General features: G+C 41.6%; 1 protein-coding gene across 2 annotated transcripts in view; it reads left to right on the forward strand.

Moving 5' to 3' along the window:
* Positions 1-5,166, forward strand: part of LOC139568543 (ras and Rab interactor 2-like) — a 49,123-nt gene extending 43,957 nt beyond the window's left edge. The window contains exons 11-14 of one of the 2 annotated variants that reach the window (XM_071390447.1): positions 279-504; positions 1,160-1,291; positions 1,491-1,654; positions 2,437-5,166. In XM_071390447.1, coding sequence (XP_071246548.1) covers positions 279-504; positions 1,160-1,291; positions 1,491-1,654; positions 2,437-2,805 — 891 coding nt within the window. In that variant the 3' untranslated portion in view covers positions 2,806-5,166. Of the gene's footprint in view, positions 1-278; positions 505-1,159; positions 1,292-1,490; positions 1,688-2,436 lie in introns of both variants that reach the window. The other variant, XM_071390448.1, reaches the window with a different exon arrangement.
* The last annotated feature ends 6,498 nt before the right edge of the window (positions 5,167-11,664 follow it).

The following is an 11,664-nucleotide window of genomic DNA, read 5'->3' on the forward strand; positions in this document are numbered from 1 at the left end:
CATCATAACCACAGGTCTGAGAGGTTTTCTCCCCTTCTAGTAATTACATTTCTATGATAGAAATAGAATAAATAGAAGGAACAATAATCATAGAAATATAATTGATAGATGGCATTCATGACCATGAAGATGATTCATAACCTTGTTTGTCTAGTAATTCTATATCTATAACCATAACCTTGACCTTCCTCTCTGTACTCTCCCATTTAAGCACTGGCTTTGTCACTTCTAATAACTAAATTTCTATGCTCATAACCTTCTCCTTCCTCTCCTCCTAGGTGAGCAGTGGAGGCTGGCAGCAGCTGAGGGAGAACCTGGCCCTGGCTAAGACCCGGAGGCCCCAGGACCTGGGTGTGGACGGGGCCGTGCCCCCTGACCCCATGGCTATCGAGAAGATCCGCCACAAGTTCCACAACATGAGGAAGATGTACTCCCCGGATAAGAAGGTGTCGCTGCTGCTCCGAGTGTGTAAACTCATCTACACCATCATGCAGGATAACTCAGGTAGGTGGGATTGGGGGGAGGATGTGTTTTGGGAGAGAGGGTGCATGTGCAGAGAGTGTGAATAAGTTCCACATATTTGTCTATAGTGTACCTGGTTGTCTATTAAACAAGATTGGGATAAATTCCATTTAAATTCAGTAGATTCAGGAAGGAAACTAAAAAGCACTTTTCCTTAATTCTTCTGTTTGATAAAAAAAATATATATATATATTGAAATTCTATTGAACCCCAACCTTGTTTTATCTGCATGCTTCTGAGTGTGTGTGTTTGTGTGTTCATGTGTGTGTTTTCATCTGACCACACCTTTCCTATACCTCACCTTGCCTTTCCCCGCTGTGTAACTCTCTCTCAGGCAGGATGACTTCCTGCCCATGCTGGCCTACGTCCTGGCCCATTGTGACATCTCTCTCTCTCTCTCTCTCTCTCTCTCTCTCTCTCTCTCTCTCTCTCTCTCTCTCTCTCTCTCTCTCTCTCTCTCTCTCTCTCTCTCTCTCTCTCTCTCTCTCTCTCTCTCTCTCTCTTTCTCTTTCTCTTTCAATTCCGTTCAATTCAATTTGCTTTATTGGCATGACGTAACAATGTACATATTGCCAAAGTTTACTTTGGAGATTTACAATATTAATATAAAAATAATAATAATCTCTCTTTCTCTCAGGGAGGATGTACGGAGCAGATGACTTCCTACCGATGCTGACCTATGTCCTGGCCCAGTGTGACATGCCTCAGCTGGACACTGAGATCCTCTACATGATGGAGCTGCTGGACCCCTCACTGCTGCATGGAGAGGGTAGGTCTACCATCACATAATGACACTGGATTCAATACCACAGTATACAGTTTGCGATATACTCACTTATACACCAGAATGTATTCTACACCAACATACAAACCGTATACGTCATTTTCTACCTCGTATAGCCTCGTTGAGACATTAACACGTCCTTCCCTGCCTGCTCTCCCCTTCTCCCCAACCCTCCCTCTCCCAGGTGGCTACTACCTGACCAGTGCGTACGGGGCCATGGCTCTCATCAAGAACTTCCAGGAGGAACAGGCAGCCAGGGTCCTCAGCTCCGAGGCCAGAGACACCCTGCACCAGTGGCACCGCCGACGCACCGCCCAGCGCACGGCACCCTCCGTGGACGACTTCCAGGTATCGCCCTGAACCCCATCTGACCCCCAGGCAGTGAGTTTGAAAGAACGCCCCCCTAAAACCCCTCCCCCGAGATGGGGACTGAATCTGCATGGCTCCGGTGTGAAGTTTCCCTCAAGTACAGATCTAGGATCAGCTTTCTTTCCCCCAATCCTAACCTTAACCATTAGTGGGGGGAAATGCAAAACTGACCCAAGATTAGCGTCAAGGGGCAACTTCACTCAACACCAATCTGCATGAGAAGCGCCGGTGGTGACATGCCGAGACTATCCCTCTGTATTTGGATCTGTATTCAAAAATGATCTATGAAGACACTTTTGGAGGAAAAAAATGTTTTGATTTCCAGGGTTAGGGATGGTCAAGAAGGGAGTAATATTGAGAAGGAAGCTGATAGGTAGATGAGATAGGACTAATCTAATGCATGTGATTGTGCACTAATGACACGTTGTCTTGGTTTTCTCTGTTCGCTCCGAAATGGCTGTGTCTTCCTGTAAACGCCATACAAATAATAGAGGCTATAGAGCCGTATCAGAGCTACTTCATCTTTCTCCCTGTGTGTCTTCAAAAAAAATACATTCCTGTGTATTTGTGTCTCAGTTCTGATCCTGCATGAGCACCTGCATATAACTGATATCCGTGTAATGTTCTCTGTCTCTCTTTGTGTCATTTTCTCCGATGTGTTTTTGCATGTGTATATTTTATATCTGTTTTGCATGTTTGCATAAATGTATTTTTGTATGAATGATACCTGTATCACATTCCTTGTATCCCTTCTCCTTCAGAACTACCTGCGAGTCGCCTTACAAGAAGTCAACAGCGGCTGCACAGCCAAAACCCTCCTAGTCCACCCGTACTCCACCACCGAAGAAGTATGCTCGCTCTGCGCCTGCAAGTTCAAAGTTCATGACCCCGAGAACCACGCCCTCTTTCTCATCACTGAGGCAACCAGTCAGCAGCTTTCCCCGGACACACACCCCCAGCGAATCAAAGCGGAGATACACAGCCACCCAAACTCGCAACCCTTCCATTTTGTCTACCGCAGAGTGCCCAACCTTAACCTGTGTATACCAGGTATCCCAGCTAACCAGCACAATGGCAACTGCCTACTGCCTAGCCAATTGGATGAATTAAACGGAATTAAAATGAAATAAAACGTTATTGATCCCTAGAGGGGACATTGGATTTTTCACTAGTGTACAAACACATACAGGGACAATTCAGACTCATACCTCAGAACACATAGACCTGAGAGAGCACTGATAGATGGTGGAACAAGTACAATACCTGGCTGCTGAGATTGAGGCAGTCCTAATATGGACACCACACGGGTATGATGGAATGATACTGAATGGTGATACTGAGGATGTCCTAATATGGACACCACACGGGTATGATGGAATGATACTGAATGGTGATACTGAGGATGTCCTAATATGGACACCGCATACATGTAGCCATAGAATGGTAGTGAATGGCGGAAATTGAAAGAATGCACTGTAGGATTAAACTATAGGGTCAGAGAATGTTGCTGTGTGTTGTGAAGGGATCCTAGACTACTCAATGGAAAAAATAAGTTCCTATTCTTCTAAAAGGGAGACAGAAAGAGGAAGCAGGTAGGGAGAGAAGTGTCTGGTGTCTGCATGCATTTCACTCTCTTTTTAGGGATACTGCACGTGAGCGTCCGGAGTTGGTTGATCATGTCCAGTGTCGAGTCAGCTAGTGACCACTGCAGAGCTGACTCTAAGGCAAGATTCATGACAATAAATGCCAACCTGCATTTAGCATGCTTGAAATTTAAAGGCAATTTCTGATTGAGCCGACAAATGCAGTTTACCGTAAATGAAGTCTCCATAAACGTGGGAACATTGCCATTAAATGTAAATTGCGCTATAACTTTGAACTTCAGTGATATGGATTGAATCGAGCCACCCCACTGGGCACAAACTGGTTGAATCAATGTTGTTTCCACGTGATTTTAAAACAAAAAATACGTTGAAACAACGTGGATAGACAACGAATTGACGTCTGTGCACAGTTGTCCTGGTGTGATGTGTGAAGAAGCTAAACAGATGCTTTGCGACAGTTGGCTGGACTTTCATGTGGATTTGGCGACCCCTATAGGGTAATTGAAGAATGGCTTGCAGCAGTATGGACATATCAACTTGCGTACTCTTGAGTCTACAACCTAACTGCCATTTGCAACGCCATTATATTCAAACAAAAGAGAAACCCGCACACTGCTCTTGCTGGTATGACTTATTTTAAAATATTATGCTTTAATAAGAGCAAGAGCAATGTGCAGGTTTCTATTTTCTTTGAGGTTATCATATTCCCTCGCACCTGCAACCAGATAACTCAGATGTGCGAGTGCATTTTTGAAATAAGAAATGCAATTATATCAAATTATATAAGTGAATGTATTTTTCTGTAGCATTTTGTATTATTATTTTGCTGCAGTTGCTGGTCAACTGTAGACAACGTAAAAGTGTAGATTGTGTTTTTATAGGAAAATTCTATTTTATTTGGATTGAAAACATAACCAGTGTGCTCCTGAGATCATTTCCCCCACATGCCGTTCGATTTTATGCCAGTAAATTAAACCAATAAATATTTTGGAGACTGAATTGACTCAACTAAACTTTTGTCTATATCAACTGCCTCAGCAAATGGGAATGACTGTATTCAAAGTTGTACTAGAAAGTTCATATTGTATTGGTTGACGAGAATATACTATTTTTGTTTCTGTCTGTTATCTATAGGGGTCACTGGCTGATTCCTTACCAGCTATTGAGAAGAGATTACAATCCAAACTAATTTCCCCTTGAGGGTTAATAAAGTACAATCTCATCTCAGTCAGTATTAGTGTGTACTCTTAAGTTGGTTGGTGATCTCTAAGAAGAGAACGGTCAACAGTTTTATTAGAGATAAGTATTGTACAGTCAGTTGATATAATGGTAATCATTCGGTTACGACATAACCATGTCTAACCATTTTAATACTCCACATACTGAAATTCTCCTCACACACTCTGTGATTGCTAACACCTGTATGATTTTTTCCATCACTGTTTTGCTGTTTTCAAATCTGACAAGTAGAAACGGATAAGTAGTGTGTTCGATGAATATTATGACCCTTAATGCAATGTTTAAAACACTACTGCTAAACCAACCAAACTGTATTTTTGATCTTCTATATGTTCTGGGGGATTTTGTTATTTATTTTTCGAGTTGTAATGCAAAGAAAGTTGATGAAATGGGGGGGGGGGTTAAAATATGTGAGATGGTGTTGGGTGTCCTCTCCCAAAAGCCCTGTAGCCTTTCTTTGACTATTGCATCCATTAAAACTAAAACTCCCTATTATGGTGTTCTTTTGTTGACCTTAGTGACCATTTCCTGCCATGTTGGACGAAAGTCGGAATGAATATACTTTAATAAGAAATACGATGCATTTTCAAATGTTACTCTACAAACAGTTACTGTCGTTTTTCTTTGAATAAAAACACCACAATGTAATCCATTTTAGCAGTTTTATTTGTCGATTACATTTAGCAAATCACAAATGTGAAACATGAAATGCAGAAATTAGTATTTGTGTAAATATATTCCATGATATAAACAAGAGTCGTTAAAGCTCGATCGGACACAGTGTTATCCTCCTCCGTGCATTCAGTGGGGTATGCGCCCTTTACGCATGAATCAATCTCTTCTCATCCCCTCTCCTTTCTTTTGCATGTTTTCGATCTGGTGTTGTTTGCCATAAGCATGTGGTGGCCAAAACTTCAACTGTCTCTTGGCTTTAGACTAGAGCCCTTTCACACTCCAATGTGTGATTACAGTTTTTTCTGAATGCTTAAATCCTAACAGTGATTCTTGAAGCACTATCTCTGAAACCATTAAACACTTATAGCCAATGAATTTACCAAGTATGCCAAACTGAATGCACTTTCTCTGCTTTACACTGAGTTTGTCATTTTATAACACACTTGTTGCAAAACTATAAACACAACTCACTGCTTTATACTCAGTTTGTAATTTAATAACACACTTCTAGCAAAACTGTAAACATTGGTCTCTACATTGCTACACTATTTCTCCAATTGCCTTTCCACATTGACACATGTGAAAACACTTTTAGATAATGAGTTAACTTACAAATCAGAGCTTGAGCACTATAAATAGGCCACAGGTAAACATTTGGTTTGGACAACAATGGAGGCCAATATTGGACAGAGAGTAAGAGGGGTGAGAACAGAGGAGGACGAGGAGGTGAAGAAGTAAGAGGAGGAGGAAGAGGTGAAATAAGACGGGGAGAAGGAGAGGACGGGGAAGGGGAAGAGGAAGGGGAGTCAGGAACACAATAACTGATGAAATCATGTTGTCAGCCATGGGATGAGCATGAGGGAGGCTGGGCAACGGGTTCATCCAAATCTGAGTCGCTATACTGTTGCAGGTATCATCCAGATATGTTGAAATGAGAACCGGTAAGTAACTGTGCTGTAGTCTTACTGGTACAGTAATATGTACTGTACTTTCATAATGAGAAGGATCTATCACTAAAACCACTCAAATGTTTTTACAGAACTGCAAGAAAACCAGTATCTGGTGGAAGAGGTGGACTGTTCCTTGCAAATAACTGCATCAGACTCAGAGAACTGCAGGACCACATAATGGTAGATAACACCATATTCCAAAACGTCAACAGAGTGAGTCTCTCTGCACTGTCTCGTCTACTGAAACGCAATAGAATTAGGATGAAGCAGCTGTACAGAGTTATTTTCAAAAGAAACTCAGACCGTGTAAAACACCTGAGATATGAATATAAGCTATAAGCTATACTATCGTATCATTGGTACTGGACCTGGAAGTGTATGGTGCTACATCATATTGACTGATCCCTGTCTTTTAATACTGTGCTACATTGTTTTGTCTTGTGTCTTTCAGAGAGTCATGGAGCTTGAAGCAGATGTAGTGCTAATCCTTAATGACCAGGGGCAAGAGCAGCCCAGGTACGTTATCATCTGGGACAATGTTAGTTTCCACCGGGCTGCTGTGGTCCGCAACTGGTTCACAGGTCACCCACCCACTTTTCATCGCACTCAATCTCCCCCATATTCTCCGTTTATTGGTCACATACACATGGTTAGCAGGTGTTAATGCGAGTGTAGCGAAGTGCTTGTGCTTCTAGTTCCGACCATGCAGTAATATCTAACAAGTAATCTAACAATTCCCCACCAACTACCTCATACACACAAGTGTAAAGGAATGATTAAGAATATGTACATATACATATATGGATGAGCGATGGCCGAACGGCATAGGCAAGATGCAGTAGATGGTATAGAGTACAGTATATACATATGAGATGAGTAATGTAGGGTATGTAAACATTATATAAAGTGGCATTGTTTAAAGTGACTAGTGATACATTTATTACATCCAATTTTGAATTATTACGTGGCTAGAGATTTGAATCAGTATGTTGGCAGCAGCCACTCAATGTTAGTGATGGCTGTTTAACAGTCTGATGGCCTTGAGATATAAGCTGTTTTCCAGTCTCTCGGTCCCCGCTTTGATGCACCTGTACTGATCTCGCCTTCTGGATGATAGCGGGGTGAACAGGCAGTGGCTCGGGTGGTTGTTGTCCTTGTTCGGGATCGAACCAGGGTCTGTAGTGATGCCTCTATCACTGAGATGCAGTGCCTTAGACTGCTGCATCACTCGGGAGCAGTGGTCTAAGATGAGTTGGCTTTCAAACTCCTCATGGATGTCCTCAGTGGCTTTAGCGAGGGATCTCTGGTCTGAGTAAATGGCCGGTCAAAGCACTGACGTCCAACTGTATAGCAAATCATTAAATCGTATATCCATAAAAAATAGGGTGCAAGGTGGCTGTTTCTTCCCTGTGAGAAGGACCACAGTGATCCCGGCATGACGTCATAGCCACGGGAAGTAGGGATGTTGAGGGTGTTGCATCACCCACTGACAAATTAGAATGTTTTTTTTGTATTAATAAACAACAATTATTTTCACAAAAGTAGCGCAGTGGGCCTTTACTAGTCCTGTATTAGTGGACTGATATGGCCATCTGAAGCACACGCAACATTTTCATGTGATGAGTGATAATTAACCATGGATTGATTATTCAACGTTGCTCATATCTCGTACCCATAATCGTCCATCAAACTACGTGACACGAGTTTCGATGTGCTGTTATCAGCTGGGGGAAGACAGGCCGATGTGTGCAGGGGGGAATGAAAAATAGACCGACCAACATCAGAAAGCTGTCCTTGGTGTAAAAGTTATGGTGTCATTTTATTTGTCGTTTGTGATATTGAAGTTAGTGTGTTAAACACATAGGTCTATTTAGATAAATGAAAATATGTTTCCAAATGTCTAATTCATAAAAAAATTATTTTTAATTCTATTCATTAAATGGTAGATGGCTCATTCATTCAATCCCACTAACGATGACACTTCCAAAACTGTGGCAAAGTCTATGCCACATGTCTAACCTATGCAGAGTTCTTCCCCCTGACACTAATGTCATCACTGTACAATTGAACCGTGATGTCAACATATAGGTCTGTTTAAAACGTCAAGCAGCTCCTGCATCAGTGGTTTGGTTATACTTCTATTATTTAGAGATGTATGTTCCTCGTGGAGCGCCATAAGGAAATGTCCTAACTTAGTAATATGCCCTCAGACTTCTAGGACCTGTGAGATAAAGTAATATATAACCTGCACTACTAAAGGAGTTATTGATATGTTACAGTGTTCTTGCAATAAGATTTATTTCGGAAAAACATCCCGCACCATGAAAGTATCTTTGGAGAACATAAAACCACTATTAGACATCATGATACAGTATCACCTCGTCAGTTGCGAGACACTTTATACAACAAAATCCTTCTATTAATTAATTGCGTTACGTTGGGATCGAAAAAGTTCCTCCACCACGCAGAGTAGGTGATTGCGACAACAAATTACTCCAAAGAGAAGCCATGTGGATATATACATTAAATTCTGTACGGTTTAAACGAATAATTATATTTCACCTCCTTCCTATAGGCCAAATTTAGACTGTTACAAGAACACTGTCCTTACAGATTTTGCATATCGTTTATGAGTTAGACCCACATATTTATGAACGGCTGAGCCTGATATCCTTTGTGGTAGGGTATCTTGTGAATTGATATAATGTATTCAAGTGAGCAGACACCTAAGGCAATTGAGTTGTCCTTGGTGCCCGCTCTCTTACCTTATAATTCTGTATTTCTTTGTGACTAACTTGTTTGTATACAGGTAGACCAGAAAAGACACATCCCTGATTGGCAGATGAGTGGCAACCCTGATTAAAAGCACCCGCTACTCATCAGTTGTTCCCTAAAAAAAAGCGGGTTTGAATTCAAATAAAATTGTACCTATACACTGAAGAAGGATGTAAAGCCAAAAGTATGTGTACGCTATTCCTAATGCAGTGAAAATAAATAAATAAATTAGAATAATAAAGTAGGCCTTAGCTTTATGCTACACATTGTGCGGGGTTAATAAATAATGTCTCGGATTGGAAAAGCATGAGTAAAACAAAAATAACCATAGAGGACCACATCAATACTAATGTTTGGTATGTGGCATTGACTTTGTATCACAAAAACATTTTGTGACTATTTTACATGAACTCTCAATAGCCCTATTGTGTTATCTTGTCTTCCCATTAATGAAGTACGGTATCATTATAAGGACTATAAGGGGTGTTAAATGAATGGGAATCAGATTAAAGAGCCATCTGGAGAAGTTTTCACCACCCATACTTCTCACTCCCCACCCCATTCACCTGCCCTCTTCTTCCTCTCTCCCCTCACGAGCCATCGACACACAGATCGGTCTGGTAGGACACGCACGTCTTCAGACTGGAACACATTTAACACCGTGGAGCTAGAGGAACTCACACAGAGGGGGTAAAACTAAAGTAGTTATTTTCCAGGCCAACCTCTCTCGTTTCTCCATCTTCTTCTTCTGTGATAATGGCGGTCCAAAAAACAAACGTTAAAGGTGCATGCCACCACCTACTGTGCAGGAGTTTGTGGTCAATCACGGTTTACAACATTAGCTCCACATTTCTAAATCCTCCTACCCAACTCAGTATTTCTGAGTAAATGAAAAAGAGCCCTACTAACTTCTAATAGTACAGTTCATTTTAATGAATGTTATATTTTTAGTGAATGTTTTAATACTTATTTATCAGCAATACATGTACAATATATAAAATAAACAGTTTATTAATGCATGTTTTCATTAATTTTAGAACGTTTTAATGAGTTTAAAAAAACACAAAACGCCCCAAAAAACTGTCTCCTGTGCTTGTAGTGGTATATACAGTAACTTATAACCTACAGTGGGGAGAACAAGTATTTGATACACTGCCGATTTTGCAGGTTTTCCTACTTACAAAGCATGTAGAGGTCTGTAATTTTTATCATAGGTACACTTCAACTATGAGAGACGGAATCTAAAACAAAAATCCAGAAAATCACATTGTATGATTTTTAAGTAATTAATTTGCATTTTATTGCATGACATAAGTATTTGATACATCAGAAAAGCAGAACTTAATATTTGGTACAGAAACCTTTGTTTGCAATTACAGAGATCATACGTTTCCTGTAGTTCTTGACTAGGTTTGCACACACTGCAGCAGGGATTTTGGCCCACTCCTCCCTACAGATCTTCTCCAGATCCTTCAGGTTTCGGGGCTGTCGCTGGGCAATACGGACTTTCAGCTCCCTCCAAAGATTTTCTATTGGGTTCAGGTCTGGAGACTGGCTAGGCCACTCCAGGACCTTGAGATGCTTCTTACGGAGCCACTCCTTAGTTGCCATGGCTGTGTGTTTCGTGTCGTTGTCATGCTGGAAGACCCAGCCACGACCCATCTTCAATGCTCTTACTGAGGAAAGGAGGTTGTTGGCCAAGATCTCGCGATACATGGCCCCATCCATCCTCCCCTCAATACGGTGCAGTCGTCCTGTCCCCTTTGCAGAAAAGCATCCCCAAAGAATGATGTTTCCACCTCCATGCTTCACGGTTGGGATGGTGTTCTTGGGGTTGTACTCATACTTCTTCTTCCTCCAAACACGGCGAGTGGAGTTAGACCAAAAAGCTCTATTTTTGTCTCATCAGACCACATGACCTTCTCCCATTCCTCCTCTGGATCATCCAGATGGTCATTGGCAAACTTCAGACAGGCCTGGACATGCACTGGCTTAAGCAGGGGGACCTTGCGTGCGCTGCAGGATTTTAATCCATGACGGCGTAGTGTGTTACTAATGGTTTTCTTTGAGACTGTGGTCCCAGCTCTCTTCAGGTCATTGACCAGGTCCTGCCGTGTAGTTCTGGGCTGATCCCTCACCTTCCTCATGATCATTGATGCCCCACGAGGTGAAATCTTGCATGGAGCCCCAGACCGAGGGTGATTGACCGTCATCTTGAACTTCTTCCATTTTCTAATAATTGCGCCAACAGTTGTTTCCTTCTCACCAAGCTGCTTGCCTATTGTCCTGTAGCCCATCCCAGCCTTGTGCAGGTCTACAATTTTATCCCTGATGTCCTTACACAGCTCTCTGGTCTTGGCCATTGTGGAGAGGTTGGAATCTGTTTGATTGAGTGTGTGGACAGGTGTCTTTTATACAGGTAACGAGTTCAAACAGGTGCAGTTAATACAGGTAATGAGTGGAGAACAGGAGGGCTTCTTAAAGAAAAACTAACAGGTCTGTGAGAGCCGGAATTCTTACTGGTTGGTAGGTGATCAAATACTTATGTCATGCAATAAAATGCAAATTAATTATTTAAAAATCATACAATGTGATTTTCTGGATTTTTGTTTTAGATTCCGTCTCTCACAGTTGAAGTGTACCTATGATAAAAATTACAGACCTCTACATGCTTTGTAAGTAGGAAAACCTGCAAAATCGGCAGTGTATCAAATACTTGTTCTCCCCACTGTATATGTTGAATCAT

This window comes from Salvelinus alpinus, chromosome 2 (assembly GCF_045679555.1).
Source record: "Salvelinus alpinus chromosome 2, SLU_Salpinus.1, whole genome shotgun sequence".
NCBI lineage: Eukaryota > Metazoa > Chordata > Actinopteri > Salmoniformes > Salmonidae > Salvelinus > Salvelinus alpinus.